At 53.0% G+C, this 20,050-nt stretch overlaps 5 protein-coding genes across 5 annotated transcripts; all 5 read left to right on the plus strand.

Moving 5' to 3' along the window:
• Positions 1-397: 397 nt before the first annotated feature.
• On the plus strand, positions 398-3,514 carry N0V89_003243 (uncharacterized protein; the record flags this gene model as incomplete). The annotated part of the gene is made up of 1 exon (XM_056212045.1): positions 398-3,514. One exon carries the CDS (start codon positions 398-400, stop codon positions 3,512-3,514), a length of 3,117 nt encoding a protein of 1,038 aa, XP_056075518.1.
• Positions 3,515-4,245: 731 nt separating this feature from the next.
• RAD2 (DNA repair protein rad2) lies at positions 4,246-8,232 on the plus strand (the record flags this gene model as incomplete). The annotated part of the gene is made up of 1 exon (XM_056212046.1): positions 4,246-8,232. One exon carries the CDS (start codon positions 4,246-4,248, stop codon positions 8,230-8,232), a length of 3,987 nt encoding a protein of 1,328 aa, XP_056075519.1.
• Positions 8,233-9,001: 769 nt separating this feature from the next.
• Positions 9,002-10,812, plus strand: N0V89_003245 (uncharacterized protein; the record flags this gene model as incomplete). Its single annotated transcript, XM_056212047.1, has 6 exons — positions 9,002-9,139; positions 9,225-9,573; positions 9,631-9,734; positions 9,792-10,071; positions 10,162-10,453; positions 10,539-10,812. The coding sequence occupies 6 exons, from the start codon at positions 9,002-9,004 to the stop codon at positions 10,810-10,812; spliced, it is 1,437 nt and encodes a 478-aa protein (XP_056075520.1).
• Positions 10,813-13,880: 3,068 nt separating this feature from the next.
• Positions 13,881-15,358, plus strand: N0V89_003246 (uncharacterized protein; the record flags this gene model as incomplete). The annotated part of the gene is made up of 2 exons (XM_056212048.1): positions 13,881-13,947; positions 14,010-15,358. 2 exons carry the CDS (start codon positions 13,881-13,883, stop codon positions 15,356-15,358), a joined length of 1,416 nt encoding a protein of 471 aa, XP_056075521.1.
• A 1,223-nt stretch (positions 15,359-16,581) lies between these two features.
• On the plus strand, positions 16,582-17,379 carry N0V89_003247 (uncharacterized protein; the record flags this gene model as incomplete). The annotated part of the gene is made up of 2 exons (XM_056212049.1): positions 16,582-17,004; positions 17,050-17,379. The coding sequence occupies 2 exons, from the start codon at positions 16,582-16,584 to the stop codon at positions 17,377-17,379; spliced, it is 753 nt and encodes a 250-aa protein (XP_056075522.1).
• Positions 17,380-20,050: the final 2,671 nt, after the last annotated feature.

The raw sequence follows: 20,050 nt of genomic DNA on the forward strand, positions 1-20,050 counted from the left end.
TGTCACAAGGACTGATGGATCGAACAGGAAGCCTCGAACAGGTCAGCTTTGCATGCATATATATGCGACTTCAGATGGGATCTTCCGATGTCTAAGCGATCTCCTCATCGTGCTCGCGGTCGTTCACTAATAATGATAACCTTTGAAGAACACTGCTCACGTGAGACGGACTGAAAAGTGACCATGCCGTATCGGGGCGCCCGCGCTGACGGGGGCACGTGAAGGGTTGCTGTGGCAACAACGCGTATGTAAGCGAGCGCGCCGCTTGGCACCACACAGACAACAAAGCTCGGTCGCACCTGCTTCTCCACCCTCACATCACGCGTCACACACCGCGCTTGCAACAACTACCAGCACACACAACTTCTTGTCTGGCACACTCTCAATAGCAAGCACAATGGTCGCGACACGCTCCCGAGGCAAAGCCACGGGCGATGCCGCCGCCACAAACAACACCACCGCCTCCACACTGAAGGCGCCACCGAAGCGCGCTGTTAAGCGCAAGGCCGCCGACGAAGTCCCCGCGCCCGAACCCGGCAAGGCGTCTGCACAGCAGCCGGCAAAGAGGAAGAGGACAGCAGCCGCCGCTGCCACCGCTGAGCTCGAGAAGCCTGCGACACGTACGACAAGGCGGGCAGCAAAGCCCGTCGAGGAGCCTCAGGCTGAGGCATCTGAAGCGCCCAAGCCGGCAAAGCGGGCCACCCGCGGTCGCAAGGCTGCTGAGCCTGCCGTGCCCGTTGTTGAACCCGAGAAGAAGATCGAGGAGCCAGCGCCCACAAAGACCACTCGCGCACGCAAGGCTCCCGGCAAGGTGACCAAGGCTGTCGCCACAAAAGCAGTCAGGCTGCCTCCGGCTTCATCAGCTCCAAAGCGTGCAACTCGCGCTACCAAGGCCACCGTCTCGATTGCTGCGCCAATCGTCGGTGCGCGTGCAACTGACTCGCCTCTCAAGAAGCCGGCGCGCAAGCCTGCGAAGAAGACCCCGACAAGGAAGACCGCCACCAAGGCTGTCGTCGAGAACAAGGCTGCAGTCGCGCCTGTCGAGGAGCCCTTCGCCGAGTTCCCGACCTATCCGAGTACACCGGGTCACATTGTTGCACCCATCTCCGGCCGTGATGCGCTCAAAGAGCTCCCTGCTGGATATCCGGAGACTCCCGCTCACATCGCAGCGCCCATCTCTTCGCGCGATGCGCTCAAAGAGCTGCCTGCAGGCTACCCAAGCACTCCAGCACACATCTCCGCACCTACTTCAAGCGGTGATGCTTTCAAGGAGCTTCCAATCGGCTACCCCAACACTCCCGCCCACATCATTGCGCCGGCTCAGCAAGATAACGGAATGCTTGAGCAGTCCGAGCAGCAAAGCGCAGCTCAACAAGACAACTCCTCCAAGCCGTTCCCCACTTCCTTTAGTGTCCCAGACTCCTCTGACGATGAAGACGAGGACGAAGATGAAGACATTGCTGAGCCTCTTGCCGTGAATGTGCCTAGCTCTCACACGGCGACTCCTTCAAAGATCGCGAGCTCCCCGAAGACGCCAAAGGCAAAGACCCCAGTCCAGAGCGAAGAAGCCTTACAAGCCATGTTGAACCAGGAGGCCCTCGAGGAACTTCCAGCCGACTATCCCAGGACTCCTGCGCAGTTCATCGACGCCTACGGGAACAAGGAGGCTTTCAACCAGCTTCCGGAGTATCCCAAGACCCCGGCACACGTTGCAGAGGCGTACGGCAACCAGAAGGCGCTTGACGAGCTGCCCGGCTACCCTAAGACTCCTAATCACATCATGTCGGCTCAGAAGAATCAGAAGGCATTTAAGGAGCTCGCCGCCGAATACCCTTCGACCCCTGATGAATATGTGGACGCGTCCGAGAACCTACAAGCCTTCAAGCAGATGGCTGAATACCCGAAGACTCCGGCTCACATTAATGCGCCTATGTCTACCCGGGAGGCGCTCAAGGAGCTCCCGATTGATTATCCAGCCACCCCGGCTCACATCATGACTGTCAAGCAAGGGCTCGACCAATTGCCCGGTTATCCAAATACGCCGGCCCTCAAGAACGTCACGAGCACTCCGGCGCAGCAATCGAGCGCATCGAAGTCGGCGAGCGACAATGGATCTGAGGAATTCGAGTCGGCGCTAGATGTGACTGAGTCAGACTTGATGCAGATCGATGGTGATGACTACATCGTCAAGAGCACGCCTCCGAAGGTGAACTTCAATATCAACGGCAGCATTAGCCTGGCGCCAACGCTGGCTCCCCCGGTATCGGCTGCCCGCGCTTCCCCGACCAAGTCTGCTCTGCGCTCACCGTTGAAGAATGGCGCCAAAACTCCCAAGAAACAGGTCACCTGGCCTGAGGATTTCGAAGCCGACGAGGACGAGACATTCGATTTTTCTGTCATTCTTCGCGGTACACGATTCTTGGTCGATGTGACATCGAATGGTGAAGACCAAAGCCTATTCTTTACAACCACGCTCGAGGAGATGGGCGCTCAGGTCTTCCGTGAGTGGACGGAGACTACCTCGTTGACCCACGTCATCTTCAAAGAAGGCTCTCAAGAGACCATCGACAAGATTCGCGCCTCTAACGGCACGGTCAAGTGCATCAACACAGGTTGGTTGGTAGACGTTGAGAACACGAAGAAGCGCGTAAATGAGAACAAATACCTCATCGATCTGTCTACAGCCACGGTCTGTACGCCTGTGGCCCGCACCCCTCGGAGGCGTGATTTCTTTACTCCGGCGAAGACTCCCACAAGGTTCCTCAACAACATCGAGTCCAGCTCTGCTGCAAAATCGGTTGAAGATATTCCGGCCACACCAACCTCTTCCGATTTCGATCGATCCTTGGCTTCCATCGAAGATAAGGAGAACAGCTTCGAGGACAGCACCTTCTTTAAGAAGTTCTCATTGTCTGTTCCAGCAAAGAAGCCATGGCGGATGGCCAAAGCCCCAACGAAGACTCCGACTAAAGAGAGTCTGCTTCGTGAGGCTCCAGTCAAGAGCTCGATATTCAGTGAGCGCCCCGTCAAGAGCTCCATGATCAGTGAGCGCCCCGTCAAGAGCTCCATGTTTAGCCAGCCTCCTGTCAAGAACCCGTTCTTCGGATCGACTGCGGCTAAGGATCCCCTGTTCAGCCAGCCCCCGATCAAGGGCCCGCTCTTCCGCACGGGTCCTATGAAAAGCTCTTCACTGTTCGGTCAGTCTCCTTCGAAGCCCTCCTCGCTTGACCGACCCGCTTCGCCGGACACTTGGTTCGACCAGCAGGCGAAGAAGTCTTCCTCTTTGCTTGGACAGGGTCCAGTGAAGTCCTCAACCTTGCTATCACAGAGTGTACAAAAGCCGGTTACTTCTGGTCGATTCTCCGCTCTGCTAAACGGCGTGCCTTCAACCCCTACTGCCAACCGTGTGGCGCCGCCTGTGAACTTCTTGTCGACTCACAAGAAGAGGACGGCGGCTCAGAGCTTCGGTGGCAGCATCACGACTCCGGCGAAGAAGTTCCGGGGTCTGTTCTAGAGTGAAATTTTGTCATCTCTCCGTCATCTGTCATTGGATGAACGCCTTCGGGCATGCATTGCATAAAACGGTGTTTGATAATGGGTTGGGCGGATGGGAATACCCTTGTAAGGCGTTGGATGGCTCATTCGTTGTTCTATTATGGATGTGGTCGGAGTTTTGGTTTTGCATGGATGGCTCTGTGTTTTGGACGATCATGGTTGGAGTTCTTGTCTTTTTTTTGGCGATTGTCCTGCTCAGCTGTCGCCCTACCCCGATAGATCTCCCGTTTTGGCTTGAGCTCCGAAGTTGTAGGCCTTAGATGGCCTCCCTAGGAGCAACAACAGCCAGGTGAGAACTTGGGGTAGGGCAAGGCGAGGCGACGAGGACTAGGATCGCTTGCTTGATTATTTTGGTAACCGTCCGTTGTAAAACTCAACGGATATGGCGGTGTAACGATGGACTGAATTGAACATACTCTAAGAACTTTTGACCTCGTATGCGCATGCAGTGAATATCACAAAGTGTATATCCTACAAATTAATTTACCGTTCTCTGTGCTCACGTATGTAGTTAGTCTTCATGGAGGGATGCGCGAGGTCGACGCGACGAAGCTTGGCGTTGGTGCTATCATGCACGTCATCGACGCGGAGTCACTAGGCAGCGAACGTCGCCCTCAAGCTCCCTTCACAATCATTCTGTGACCCGTCCACCGAGTCATCCTCGATGATAACCCACTCACCACATCCGCCATGGGTGTCACCGGTCTCTGGACCGTCCTGCAGCCCTGCGCCCGCCCCATCAAGATCGAAACGCTGAACAAAAAGCGCCTCGCCGTCGATGCCTCCATCTGGATCTACCAGTTCCTCAAAGCCGTGCGCGACAAAGAGGGCAATGCTCTCCGCAACTCACACATCGTCGGCTTCTTCCGAAGAATATGCAAGCTCCTCTTCTTCGGCATCAAGCCTGTCTTCGTGTTCGACGGCGGCGCACCGGCTCTCAAGAGGCAGACCATCAGCAACCGCAAATCGAGACGGGAAGGGAGGAGAGAGGATGCGGTGCGCACGGCTGGAAAGCTGTTAGCGCTGCAGATGCAGAGAGTTGCCGAGGAAGAGGAGAAGAAGCGGAAAGAGGCTGCACGGCAACCGAGAGAAGAGGCAGAAGAGGAGATACCCGACAACCTTGTGTATGCGGAGGAAGTCATACAGACGCAACAGGAGCGCCTCGCGAACCGCAAGTTCAAGCGCAAAGATCAGTACCATCTTCCCGACCTCGGCACCTCGATCGCAGAGATGGGCGGTGCGAACGATCCACGCATAATGAGTTTGGAAGAGCTGGAGCATTATGCGCGGCAGTTTGATAGTGGCGAGGATATCAATGTGTACGATTTCTCGAAGATTGACTTCGATAGTGCGTTCTTTACGAGCTTGCCTGCGTCCGATCGTTACAATATTCTGAACGCTGCGAGGTTACGGAGCAGGCTGAGGATGGGATACTCGAAAGACCAGCTGGATATCATGTTTCCCGACCGCATGGCCTTTTCGAAGTTTCAGATTGAGAGAGTAAGGGAGAGAAACGAGCTTACGCAGAGGCTGATGAACATCAATGGGATGAGCGATGATTCTATGTTTGGAGCTGGTGCTGCTAGCCGGATTGCTGGCGACAAGGGGAGGGAATACGTGCTTGTGAAGAATGACGGAGTAGAGGGAGGTTGGGCGTTAGGTGTGGTCACGAACAGAGATGAGGGTAAGGCGGATAAGCCGATCGATGTGGATAATATACCGGTTCAGAATCTTGATGAGGATGAGGAGTGGGAAGAAGAGGAAGACTTCGAAGATGTGCCGATCGAAGGTTTGAATCGGCTGCCAAAGCCACCGCCTGGAATGACTGCGCGTGATCGAGAAGGCCAAGATTTTATTTCCCAAGAGCTTATGAATAGGCGTCAGAAATTTTATGCTTCTCGCAAAGCCAGGCCGTCAAAGCTGAGAGCGCCTGGGCCAGCGAGGCCTGCGCCCGTCAACCAGGACCCCGACTCACTATTTCTGGCGGAAGGTGGCGAGCAGCAGGAATGGGAGGATGTACCAGCAGCAGACGAGAACGATGCAGCTGAGGAGCCTGTAGGAGACGACGAAGAGGAACGACAACTGCAGCAGGCCATTGCTCTGTCCATGGGGCAGAATGGCGCGGTAGAAGAGGAAGCAGAGCAGGAATCCGAAGAAGAGGATATCTACCGCGAAGTGTTCCAACAAGAACGGGCGAAAGAAACGAATCCTTTCGCGGGCACTAAAGGCTCGGGCATGGCTATCGCACGATTGGCAAATCAAAGAAGCAGCAAAGTGGCACCTGCTCCTGGACCTTTCACTGGCAGCGATAGCGAGGATGACGATATGGATCTCCAAGCAGCACTGACTGAATCTAGGAAGTCAAAGCGGCCTGCCACTACGATACATCCTACACCGAAGTCGCCTCCTAGAATCAGGATGGCTTCACCGGCGGCCAAGCCAAAGTCTGCTAAGTTGACAAATGCGCCAGGATTTGACGGCCCGCTGCCATTCGAGAAGCTCAGTCTTGGTAACTCTCTTTTGGGCAAGAAAAAAATGGAGAAGCTTGAGGCAGAAAATGCAGGTGGCTTCGAAAAGGATTTGGGAGACAAGAAGAAGAACGAAGATGCACCGCTCCCTCCATGGTTTGGTGGTGGCGAGCGAAACATCGAGGAAGAGTTAAAGGCGAATAGAGAGGATGCGAAGAAGGAATGGGAACGGGCGCGCAAGGAAGAGGCTGAGCAGTTTCAATTCCAAGAAATTCCACGCCTACGCAAGCATGATACTCAAGAGGTGATCGACCTGGAAGACGTCAATACACAGGAGAAGCCAAAAGAGATTATGACCATCCAATCAGACGACGATGACGACGCTGAGATGGAGGATGTCGTAGTCGTGGACTCAAAACTACGCATGGGTGACTTAGCTGACAAGGCTCGAGCAGAGCCTCCTCGTTCCCTCAGAGGAGACCAGCCCCAACCGCCAAAACAAGATAAGTCGCTAGTTGGAAAGGGTCCTTTTGCAGAAGACTCGGATGGGCCGATCGATTGGTCGGAAAGTGAACCTGAGGATGAGCGACAGCAGCGTGCGCAGCAGCCAGCCAACCCGTTGTCACTTGGATCATCTAAGGTACCTTCGAAATCACCGTCTCCGGAGTTTGAAGATGTGCCAATAGGGACTGATCCTGCTGGTTCGGCCCCGGCAAAGTCACCATCTCCAGAATTTGAGGATGTTCCACTCGATACGGAGAACGATACCGGTCCAGCACCTGCTACATCACCATCTCCTGAATTTGAAGACGTACCCTTAGAACTCGCACCAGCGCCTCCACGCGGCCGTTCGCCATCTCCATTCGCACTAGGAGGCGCCGACGAGCTCGAAGCACCCGTTGTACCTTACAGCGGCACAGCCGACGACAACGCCCCCATCGATATCCCTGATAACGCCTCTGAACAGTATTCCGATCCCGAAGACGCAGAGCTCTTCGCCTCCCTCGCCGCGGAGGGCGAAGAACACGCTCGATTTGCGCAAGAGCTTACCAACAATTCGCGCCCTCGAGTCAATTTTGATGAAGAGCTCAAGCAGCTACGTGCACAGCAGAAAAAGGACCGGCGAGACGCAGACGAGGTTACGCAGACCATGGTCGCGGAATGCCAGCACTTACTCACGCTCTTCGGGCTCCCATACGTCACCGCGCCCATGGAGGCGGAAGCACAATGTGCAGAACTCGTGCACCTCGGTCTCGTTGACGGCATCGTAACAGACGATTCCGATACATTCCTCTTTGGTGGCACCCGCGTCTACAAGAACATGTTCAACGCCGCCAAGTTCGTCGAATGCTACCTCGCCTCAGACCTTGCTAGCGAATTTGCACTCACCCGCGAGAAACTAATCGACATCGCGCAGCTTCTTGGAAGCGATTACACCACCGGCATCCCCGGCATCGGCCCCGTTACCGCGCTCGAACTCCTCAGCGAATTCAAGGATCTACCCGGCTTCAGAGAGTGGTGGGATGGCGTCCAGAGCGGCTCTATTTCTAAAGAAGCAGACAAGAATTCGCAATTTCGCCGTCGATTCCGACGTACCCAGGCTACGAAGCTGTTCCTCCCGCCGGGCTTCCCTGATCCGCGTGTTAAGGAAGCGTATCTCAAGCCGGAGGTCGACAGCGATCCTATGCCATTCCAATGGGGCGTGCCTGATCTCGATGCGCTGAGATCGTTTTTGAGCAGCCAGATTGGGTGGAGTGCGGAACGCACAGACGAAGTCCTGGTACCAGTGATCAAAGACCTGGCGAGGAGGGAGAAGGAGGGAACGCAGAGCAATCTGACGAGATTCTTTGAGGGGGGTGTTGGGGCGGGGGCATTCGCACCTCGAGTACGTGGCGAAGTGGGGCAGCCGAGGGGTAAAGGTGCAGCGGGCAAGAGATTGGGTGCCGCGTTAACGAAATTGGCTCAGAGGGAGAAGGGTAATGCGGGAGATGGGGAAGCTGCTGGTGATGAAGTGGAGGTTGTTGGGCAGAACGGAGGTGCGCATGTGGAAGGGGATGGGAACGCGTCGACGGATGGTGGGACGAAGAGGAGACGCAAGGGTAGGAAAGCTGCGACTGAGGCAGTGGATGAGGTCGAGGACGAGGACAACGATGAGGCATACTTCGAGCCGAAGAAGAAGAGGGCAAGGAAGATTAAGAAAAAAGACTAGGAAGTGCACCTAGCGACTCGCCATTGCATAATTCTGGCATGAAGCAAATCTAACAGCTCCGATGTTGAAAAAAAAAAGTAAATGACGAAGGGAAGTACCACGATGCTCACCGAGCTATCAACTACTGGATGAGTGCTTTCTTGCGTGCTTTTATAGGCCACCTGCAGCAACAGAACCCAAAAAATTGCTGTAGCATATCATCAGGGTTCTGTTTAACTGGCCTTCAATTCACTTGGTCAGTACAGCGGGTAATGCGCTTACCCGAACACTCAGGCGGTTATCGCACTCTACTTCCTTTTAGCTCCTTCGAGTCTGTGGGCGTAACGCTCATCCCTACCTTGAACAGTAGCGCTGAGTAAGTAGCTGCGATGCCCCGCTGCTGACAGTCGCATAAGCGCGGGCTTCGCTCGAGATCTCTCGAAACCAAATGTGCATCGAATATTTATGTACCTCTCATAGACACCTTTGTTTACTCTGCACAGCTAGTATAACTTCTCATATACGGCAGAACCAATATCTCGCTTGCGCGGAAGAAAGAGCTAGTATCGCACAGTATTGGTCACCCGGTATCGCAGTCACGTGAAATAGAAGCCAGCACCATCACAGGAGAATCCTCGGGTTTAAATGAGATTTACGAGTTGAGGCTAGGATAAGGCGTGCTGGACATCATACTTCAGCTGCGCTACTTAGTATAAAGCAACAGTTTACTCCTACCCACGTTTTGGGCGTGGCAGCAACAATTTCAGACACTCAAACAAAAGATAGCAAGATGGGCAGTGCAACGGACGTATACGCACAACTGAAGGAGCAATTGAAGAGCAGCAAAGCTGAGATCCTCTTCCCGAGCGATGGAGAGAAATACGAAGAGAGCATCAAGAGGTGGAGTGAGCATTGTGAGAAGCGTGCTGTACGCTACGCCTTTTCGTTCCCTCCTTGATTTTCCTTGTCTAGAGTCTTGATTCTTTCTTCTTACCGTGGCTAATAATTGTCAGGCCTGTGTTGTCAAAATCAGCTCCGCAGACGACGCCTCTGCCACGGTGAAGTTTGTCAAGGAAAACAAGATTCCCTTCGTTGTCCGTGGCGGTGGCCACTCTACCTCTGGCAGCGCCAGCATCGAAGACGGCCTCGTCATCGACCTCTCTCTGATGCGTGGCGTCACTGTCAACCCTGAGAAGAAGACAGTCAGAGCCGAGGGCGGCGCGTTGTGGGTCGATGTCGACGAGGCGGCGGCGCAATATGGACTGGCTACTGTGGGTGGGACGGTCAACCATACAGGTGTTGGTGGACTGACGTTGGGCGGTGGGTATGGTTACTTGAGCGGGAAGTATGGGTTGACGATTGGTAAGTGGTGCTTAAGTCAGGGGACCAAGACGAACCTGCGAGGCTGATGTGAGACAGATAACCTGCTGCAAGTTGAAATTGTGCTTGCGTCTGGGGAGCAGGTTATTGCTTCTGAGACGGAGAACCCAGATCTTTTCTGGGCAATTAGGGGCGCGGGTCAGGTAAATCTCAAAGCTGCATTGGGAGAAACTGGAAAAGATGAGCTAACATGGAAATAGAACTTCGGCGTCGTGACAGCTTTCACGTTTCGCGGCTATGAGCAAACTAATCAGGTCTTCGCTGGTCCGCTCATCTTCCTTCCTGACAAGCTCCCGCAAGTTGTGGAGTTTATGAACAAATTCCAGACTAAGAACGATGGAAACCAAGCCTTCCTCCTCGGCTTCACCTGTCCACCACCCGCCCACGCTCCCGTCGTCCTGACACAAGTCTTCCACAACGGTACTCAAGAGGAAGGCAACGCCTTCTTCAAGGATCTCATCGACCTCGGTCCTGTGGCAAGTACGTGCTTCCCTCCTTATTCTCCCACCGTACCTCCTCCTCCACCATCCCAATATCACGCCTATTAGCTCACACTAACCCCATAATCAGACATGACTTCCATGATGCCCTACGAAAAGCTAAATGCCGCCATGAACGAAGGCCAAGGATTTGGAGGCCGCAAGATGTTCGGCGGCGGCGCGTACAAGCTTCCCCTTGCACCACCCTTCGTGCAAGCGCTCTTCGATGAGTTCATCGGCTTCAGCACCACACAGCCCGCTATGACGGACTCGATCCTCCTCTTTGAGACGATCCCGTATGCAAAGGTTGTCGAGGTACCTAATGAGAAGATGGCTTTTAGCAACCGTGGCGAGTACTACAATCTCGCGACTATGATAAAGTGGTAAGTTCATTTTCGATCCTACTCGCTCTTGTCGGCAAGCCCCGCGAATATTCGCAAAGAGACGTCGCGCTAACGACATGAAAAGGGCTAATCCCGCGCTCGACGACACCGTCCGCGAATTCTCGCGCGCGCTGTTGAAGAAAGCCTCGCAGTCTGCTGGCGTGGTACAGGACGAGAAAGTGCGCTCCACGGAGGGCGTCGGTGTGTATGGCAACTATGTCAATCCGGATGTTCCTGCGAGCGAGGTGTATGGCGGGAATGCGAAGAAGCTGGCAGAGTTGAAGGGGAAGTATGATCCGGAGAATTTGTTTGATAGGGGAACGAGGTTGGTTCCGAGGCCGGTGGTTGTTGTGAATTGATGAGGTGGGGATAGCAAGATTGTTGTGGCCTTGTAGACTAGAATGATAGGTGTAGAATTGCTGACATCAGTATCGTTTCGTGTCCGCTGCAGCGTCACAAAAGCGAATTCGGTACAAGAACATGGCAACGCAAGTTTTACTTTCCCTCAATCTCTCGATCTTTTAGAAAACGCCACTTTGTGCTCGCTGTCACCACCCGATTGGTAATGACCTGGAACCTGGAGCCAAAGGTCTCTTCGTGCTTATTATTGTGTTCGTGCCTTCTGTAAAAGAACAAAAGTGCATTTGTCCATGCTGATGTTTATGATCGAGAAGTAGCGACGCGGCTTTGCTTCGGGACTATTGAAATGAACCATTGCTATCTGAGAGGCAACGTGCCCAAAGGTTTGCCTAGGCTCACTCGCGGTGGCTCATGGGACCGGTAAAGCGTGCGAGTGATTGCGTTGGTGCGCTTGCTGCGAACCCCGCCATGCAACGCTGTTTCTGGTTGACCGGTCCGCAGGGGTTCATCAAAGACAGCGAACGAGGCTATGGCAGCCATGCAAATATATTGAAAAGCTCGAAAGCTTTCTGTTTCGCGAACGAGGTATCGAAAGGCAAAAAGTACTAAAGGACGCCTACGCCACCATACGCTGCCAGGTGGTTTTCTTTTTTCCTTCCTGCCGACCACATCATGGTAGATCCATTCACTGCTTTTGGTGGTCTTGCTTCTATAATCCAGATCGCAGATGTCTCGTTGCGCTTGTCGTCGGAATTCAAGCGTTGCTTCTACACTGTCCATCATGCGCCGCAGGAGCTTCAAAGCTTCCATGACGATCTATCAGTCTTTTCCTCAAGCCTACACATGTTCCACGAGAGATCAGACTTATGGCTAGAAGAACTCAAAGGATCGATGGAGAGGGAAAGGCGAAAAAAACACGTCGCAGGTGTAATCAAAGAATGTCATGCCGTGGTCAAGGGATACGACGCGCTGCTGAGGAAATTCTTGGGAAACTCAGGCAAAGTCCCTAGTATCTCCAACCCTTTTGATCGACTACGGTGGTATTTTCAGAAGCCTTTGGTCGCGGGTCTGAAATTGTCTCTCGAGAGCGCAAAATTGTCCATCATACTCTTTGTCATTCTTCATATGTTCGAGACTTTGCAGCGGAAGGTCTCTGAGCTCCAAAAAAACCATCAGAGAGTACCGAAAATTATGAGGCGACAACTGTACAAATCCCTTCCATCTATAGAATGCTCTATCCGCTAATCGTTGCAATCCAGGCGTTCCACCGAGCAGCAAGCTATTGTACAGGCAAAAGCCAGGAACTCTGCCCGTAGACGTTTCGAAGAGCATCTCAAAGCGACCCCTTTCTCGACCCCAATACTCTTTCCAGACATACAACCGATCCTGGATGAAACACGGGTCACTGAACAGTATGCGAGCAGGAGTCTTCGGAAAGAAGGGCGTCGGATTCGGCAAGAGTTTTCATCGCCCAAACAATCGCGATACCCACAACACCGGAGTCCATCACCAGATTCACGGATCGCAGCCCGAGGGCCCCATGGTCCTCGGCCCTCACCTCCGGATCTGAACGGTGTGGGCAAGCCCACTATGCAGCGAATGGATGACGCTCTGGGAAACATCACCAACATACGTCGGAAATGGACGTCTACAGTTCCACATAACAGCAATCTGTCGAACAACTCAAACACTAGCGAGGCCACTCCTATCGTCCCGATAAGACCGCTGCACTCAAGGTCACCTTTTGAAGCAGAGAGAAGCCCCGTTTCTCCCCTAGCATCGGTGTTCCCGGAGCCGAAGATACACGGATCCAGAATTCGGGACGACAGTAACGAGATCCGAAACAATTCCGGGGAATGGCGACCGGAAGCGTCCGAACCAGCAAGTCCAGTACTTAGTACAGTCGATTTAGCGCTCTCGTCATTGCCTCGGCCAAGGAAAAAAGATGCAACCGTCCGCGGAGTAAATCCTGATCTTGAAAGGTCTAACAGCGATGAGCAAAAAGGTTTTGTAAAGACCAAGGTGGATCTTTTCGAGGGAGATCAACGGTCATCAAATGCGGGACATAGCCCATTCAAGGCTATGCCTCCGTTCCTTGATGAAGACTGGAAGGGGATACGGCGCAGACCATCTCAATGAAGTAGACAAAACGAGCTCGCTGGGAATATTTTAGAAAGATAAATAATTTAAATTGAATCATATTCAGATGTGGTAACTACACTTCGCTGCAAATTGCTAAGATATTTTGAAACATCCCGTAGTAGATGGAAGATCGCGTAGGACTGTACGACGGAAGTATAGACAAATTCGAGGAAGTGATGTCATAGAGATCATTGTCCCCTATGTATCGTTCTGCATCATATAATTCTCACAGGTTAGGTGGTGGGCACAAACATGCCGGCAACATCATCGGCGTGACTTTCCACACGGATGTAAAACTTTTTCGCCCGGTATATCTGCCTCCAAGACGATAACATCAGTGTTCCAGATTGTTGAGGACAAGAAATTGAGCGAGGGAAAAAAGTCACCTGATCGCTGAGATAACCGCCTAATTCGCTTATCACCAATGCCTGTTCCTGCGAGGACACATCCCCCAGCGTGCGACCGCGACACTGGCATGACTCATCCCTTTCGGCAGATCGTGACTCACTAGCATCGCGGCGCAGCTCTAGCTAATCATTTATATATAACAGTAAGGTAGGGTGAACATACTCATTGTTTCCTCCCTCCTGAGATCACCAAGGAGCCTCATCAATAGGTACGGTCATCTGCATCATGGACGATACCACACAGACGGCTGCCAATCGAACCACGATTCTGGATTTGCCGAAGGAAATATTGCTCCAAGTATTCGGCTACTTCTGCGACACGTTCCCCGTGAACGATCCCTCCCGGTACTACAACGACTCAGAGGCTAGCGACCGGCTCATACTTTACAACAGCCGGCTAGTCTGTCGCGCATTCGACAGACTGATCAGTCCGTTGCTATGCCCTGTTGTGAGCGTGTCGCTGTGTTCGGGGTCAATTGATCGCTTGCAGGGCCTCTTTCGCAATCCCTTGATAGCGCATGGCGTCCGTGGCGTCGCTATTAGCCTCCGTTTTCGACCAAGCGGTATTGCAACAGATCTGCGGAGGTACCACGCTCATGCAGGTTCAATCCTCGATGATTGCATAGGAGAGTGTGACTGGCATACAGAGTTTCAGTCCTACGAAGAAGACGACATGTCTGAAGATGCAGTCACCCATCGAGATTATGAAGCGGCTATGGAGAAATTTTCTCACATGCGATATATATGGCACCAGCTCTTTGAACAAAAGAAATCTCGAGAAGAAGAACCGGCGACAGGGGAGGGTCTGGACGATGCTGAAAGGAATGTCGAACAAGATAAAGAAGACGAAGGATTCAGAGATCTCTTGAAACGCTGCTTCGAAACCTATGCCGCTTCTTATGCAGATCAGGCTCGCATCGTCGCGGATGGTTCTTTTGTTCGCAGCATCGTAACTGCACTGTCTTACTGTGACTCGTCACCTTATGTGTGGTTCAATGAGACTCAGCTCGGAAAAAAAGACACTAAGAGTGGCGCGATTGCCCTCGCGAACAGCGATGAAGCTTTGGCTCATATGATGGTACAGGGCCATGAATGGCTCAGAATCGAAGACACTCTTTGCAAGAATGACGATGATACGGGGCTTTTCTTCCCAGCCAGCATTCTGACTGGACTACCCATAGCCTGCCACGATGCTGGGGTAAAATTACGGGGTATCCAAGTCGACTGCTTCCCCCTGTTGAGAGGCTATAATTGTCTCCTACCAAGTTCCACTCAAGCCGACGACAGTGCCACGCAAAACCCCTGGGCTCGGTTCGCTGCAGCGTGCCACGACCTGGAAATCTTCAACTTTGGCCAACGCGGCATGAGTTGTTCACCCATACGTCCTGAGCGCCAAAGCTTTTCCGATTCAGAGATGATAAACGGCTTCATCGGGGCGGCGTGCTCAGGGCCCAGTCTGCAGAGGTTCGCTCTAAACATGACGCCTTTCAGAGTAAGAGCTGGACGTGCTGGTGAACGCGATGAAGAGCAGTCGTATCTAGCCTCGCCGATCCTCGCTGCCCTCACATCAACGCACCTACGCAGCATCGTCTTGAACAATGTCGATGTCTGCGGGCAGGATCTCCTGGCGCTCGTCAAGGGCATTTCTGCAGTGCACCTGACAGACCTCTACTTTGCCGGCGTGACGCTTTCACGTGGGCGTTATGCAGAATCCATGAGCCTGCTGCACGACATAGCGGTTTATAGAATACAAAATAAATGCTCTAAACCAGAGATAAGGTTCAATACTTTGCAGGGAGCGGAATTTGGCGCGCCTTCTACCTTCGATGACGACAGTTGGATGTGGACGGATAGTGAGGAGGAGAGGCAAGCGTTCTGGGACAGATTGGAGGAGCACCAGCATCCCGCTGTCCTGAAGCAGGTTGAGGAATGGGTCGAGGATGGCCAGGCAGATGAGCCGAACCCTCTGTTGAGATTCAACGTTGCCCAGGACTGAGCTCAGTTGCGTTACTATTTGATACTAAATAATAGATAAATCTCGCAGGCTGTACGCCTGTATATCGAAACTCATATTTCATTGTTCCCTCATTTCTCTCATTCCTTCGTTCAGTCATCCGTGGGAATTTGGAGCAGAGCAGTGTTGATGCTACGCAGTGAGAAGCCCTCAGAACAAAAGGACTAAGAGTTGACGCACCGCACTTCAGGAGACCAATTGAACCTCAGTCATTCTTCCCCAACCCATTCACCCACAGATCCGTTCGCAGACACTCGTTCTGCTCCGGGCGGGACCAACCAACACGCGATGAAGAGCAACCACACTCAGCGGTCCGCTCACCGTGTGCTCTTGCCGCTGATGAGACCAAACTGATTCTCATAAAACCATTGACATCTTGAAGTTATTCAACGGATAGAAGCGATGAAGTCAGAGTAGTATACTTTGCGTGCACACTCTCTCCAAAAGGCATTGAACTCTTGTCACCCCCTTTGGAAACGCACATTGAGCGAGAATGATATCATCGCACTTCACTGTTGAATCCCGGATGGATCAATAGCTATAGTGAGCGAGACAACGAGGTATAGACGCCCTTGCAGTCGAGTAGGTCTGTAATATTCCACGTTCATCATGCTAACTGACGGTATCGGCTCTTCGTTTGCGCCCTCGACTGACGTCTCGTAAATCCCACTTCTGTCCTCAGTCGCCAACATCATGAAGCTGCGAAAAACGCGAATCTGCTTCCTCGCACGATTGATAAAGTATTTCCGATGGTCGGAAAAAGACATCACCTTTCCATCGTCGCGCTGACGACGTGCGGCTCTCACCCGGATTGTGCATATATCTCTTTCCGCGTCGGCCGTGACCTTCCCGAATCCGCAATGCAGCCCAGAACACGAGCCTCGTCCTTCGCGTTAACGACCAAGCGAAACAGCTTTTGTTGTGCTCAGGCTGCGACTAGGGAGGCCTTGCCGTGAGATTTTAGATGCGAATGACACTGCGCTACGGCGCATCTCGGTCTAGATCTGAAGCGAAGTGGACACGTACCCTACACTTGCCTCCCAAGTATTAAGACCATGCGGCTGAGCATAGAGCACGGAGATGTGGAGATAGATATCTGTGTATAAAAGAGGGTGTCTGGACATTGCCTTCGCCATCCGTTTACGACGCGCGAAACCGACACAAAGAACCAGCCATCTTTGCCCAGTATCCCGTCAACGCAGGGAATGGCCAAACCGACAGTCCTCTTCATGCACGGCTCCTGGCATACCCCAGCGCACTTCGCACCCGTCCGCGCCGTCTTCGAAAACGCAGGCTATCCCACTTCCTGCCCTCGCCAACCTAGCACGCGGGGCCTAGCCACCGTTGGCCTGGCCGAAGATGCGGAGCGCATCACTTCCGAGCTCGTAACGTTGATCGAAGGAGAAGAGAAGGACGTCATCGTAGTTGCGCACTCATACGGCGGCGTGGTCGCAACGCAAGCAGTGCGGAAACGCTTTGCGCGCCAAGAGAGAGAGAAAGAAGGGGAGAAAGGTGGCGTGCTCAGAATCGTATATATGTGCGCGTTTCTGCTGCAAGACGGCGAGAACCTGATGGGTGCCTTTGGGATCGGAGAGGGCGATGCGCTACCGCCGTTTATCGTTGTCGATGTATGTTGCTGAGAATCTCTCTTGGAGATCTGCTCACGAGTGTAGGACCGAAAAATGTGCACCATGGCCGACCCTGCGGCCCGCTTCTACAGCGACCTCTCGTTGCAGGAGCAGCAGAAGTGGGTTGGGCTGCTTGTGCCGAATGCGGCTCATACGCAGGCAACGCCTATCACTCATGCGGCGTATCTTTACCACCCGGTCACGTACCTGTTCTGTGAGAAAGATGAGGCGTTGCCGTTGGAGGTGCAGGAGCAAATGGTGGAGAAAGTGAGAGCGTTGGGAGTAAAGGTTGTGGAGGAGAGATGCGCGGCAGGACATAGTCCGTATCTGAGTATGCCTGAGACCGTGTTGGACGTCATAGAGCGAATGGAGTGAACGCGTTCCATGAATGATCGTATGAGGACGAGGATGAGGAAATCCTGGTTCAAGGGGCCGTGCTTGTAGACATAGAGCTTTGTTGCCACAGAATAGATGAAGCAGGGCGAGGGTGGGTGCTAGCAAGAAACGTCTTCGCGAAGGCCATCCTAGTGATATAGACAATCATTATCCTCCTCCTCCTCTTCAACACCGGCCCTCGGGTCAAGTACCGTTGACTTAGAGATAGATTAAATTGCGCGTCTTGTGTGCTAGCTGATGATGATAGCTCTCGTTAGTGAAAATGAATGTACACTACAAGATCGTCAACGCGAAGAGTGAAGCGCTTGAAAGATTCCTCCTGGAAAATCGAATATCGTCACAATGGAGTAAGCTGACCTAATAGAAGCACCCACCCACTCATTCACCGCCAAGCACCACCAAGCTTCGACAAGCTTTGGGAAGAGCTTCCCCGAGATCGCCGTCACCTTCCGCCGCCGACCTCACACCATGCTCTGTGTCGCAGATCAGCACTCGCACTGCATCCCATCTCACACCTACCGCTCCTGAACGCCGCTCTGCTAATCCACCATAAAACCCTCAACGCAGCGCACATTCGTTTCCATTTCATCTATCGACAAGAGGAGTACAGCACCCCCCGCTACAGTGAGTGAGCTTGAACGCAACAAGCTCCCAACCAACCGCACCCCACGTGCACCCGCCATGCTAGCTCTCACAGAGCTACGTCTCCCCCTCAATTAATCTCCGCTCGGCCTGTAATCCCGCGAAGCGTTCCCATACCCGTCTGCAAGGCGATAACGCCCACACCATCCCTTTTGACTATAATTCAGATCTAATGACACGCTGAAGAATAGAAAGAACCCTCCTCTGCTCCCGGAGACAGCCACATTCTCTCTGGAGTCCCTCACGTATAACGCCAACACCACGTACGTAGAGTGCAGTGGGCACATATAACTCGGTACAAGGCAACCTAGCCTAACCTAGCGCGCAAGCCATCGACTTAGCCTTTCCCTCTCGGTACGTTCCACTAGCCCGCGCTGCCGGTCCAGAACTTCAGGCCCACATTCCGCGTCCGCGGTTTTGACACTTCGGTTGAGCTTGAGATATCAGCACGCCCCGATACGAGCGTACCGTCAGGTTACGGAACGCAAGGATGACGAGAAAGCGTAATCGAGTGTACTATACACTCTGTGGATCTGGATCGCCTGGATACCTAGATAGATAAGGTTTCGGCGACAGCGATCAACATGTGGGGTTGTCGCTGTTCCGCGTTGGAGGCGGAGATGGGCTCGTATACCGTATAGCATACTAAGGTCCACACAATTGTATCCTAATTCGCCACGCCTCTTGCTTTTTTTCGGAGGATATCGCATTGTTGTATACAACGCATGCTGACTTCAAGCACAGTCATGCTCGCAGAATACTGTGCAGACATGCGTGCATAAGCGAATGTAATAACCGACTTACTCATGTAGGTGCTTGCAAACCTAAGCAGCCAGGCGCGTAAGGTATTGGAGGAAATAGTAGCCTGTGTACCACCTCTAAGAGCACCTGACAGAGTAAGAAATGCAAAGAAACGCGCTGCCAGTGTCGTGCTTCGCCTGGTACAGCGGTTCATTCGTGTGCATTTCCTTGCGATCGATGCCGCATCGCCGGCCGTGCTAACTTAAAGCTGCAACATTATCTCTGATAAGGACCAATCAGAACACGATTGCGCTTCCGATTTTGTTTGGGTACAGCTTTCGGATGAGGCCTCTGCTCGGAAAGGGTACCAGAATGAGTACCTTTTGTCCAGGAGCGGGCACCCGGTACGGTGCTTATAACACAGCTGATAAGCTGGCTGAAATGCGGGGCACCGACCGAGTGTCTAGAATAACGTATGAAGTACACAGCTGAAGCTTGACTCTGGGTGTGGCTGAATAGAGCAAGTTATCAAACGCCCGAAATGTACTAGATCGACTCGAGGTAACATGCCTCCTGCAACCGCACAGTAGCGAGATGGTGCACTTCTCGCCCGTGTTGCTCCAGCCGTTGCGCGTCGGAAGAGCATGTATGTGTCGAATAGGCAATTTCGTACGGAGAGGAAGTTTTAGGCTATTCTCCGCCCAACAGGCAACGACGTGGGATTGAATCTGCAGGGTCTTTATGGCGCACTCCACAAAGATCTGTTTTGAACGGTGACAGGACAGATTGGAGCGGAGGCGTACAACCGGAGGAATGAGCTTGCTCGCTACGCCGGTACTGCCGACCGGCGGTTGTTATTGGCCATGTGTGTGGCTTGATTGACTCACCAGTAGGAATTCGTCCTCAGCAAGCTAGGCCAAAGAGGCAGACCGGATACTTGACGGTATAGAAAACACTCAAAGCCAAAAACGAGGTGACTCGTTACAGCCGTACCTGAGACCTCAGGCGGGACAGATCTGATTGGCGGGATAGAGCTCATTTTGGACTCAAGGCGGGCCTAGCGCTGACGACAGCCGTAGTTCTATGGGACCAGGATGTCGATCCGGCTCCATGGCGAGAATCCCATGGCTGGATAGCTTCGAGAAGGCGAATTTGGTGTTGGTGATGAATGCAACAACACCTTCAGAGCATCTGTAGATGTTCGGTTGTTTTGCCTGCAAAGAGAGGATGCTCGCCTAAATCCATGATCGCCAGCAGGGTCTTTGAT

This window comes from Didymosphaeria variabile (assembly GCF_027946475.1).
Source record: "Didymosphaeria variabile strain IMI 356815 chromosome Unknown scaffold_2, whole genome shotgun sequence".
In the NCBI taxonomy this organism is placed as follows: domain Eukaryota; kingdom Fungi; phylum Ascomycota; class Dothideomycetes; order Pleosporales; family Didymosphaeriaceae; genus Didymosphaeria; species Didymosphaeria variabile.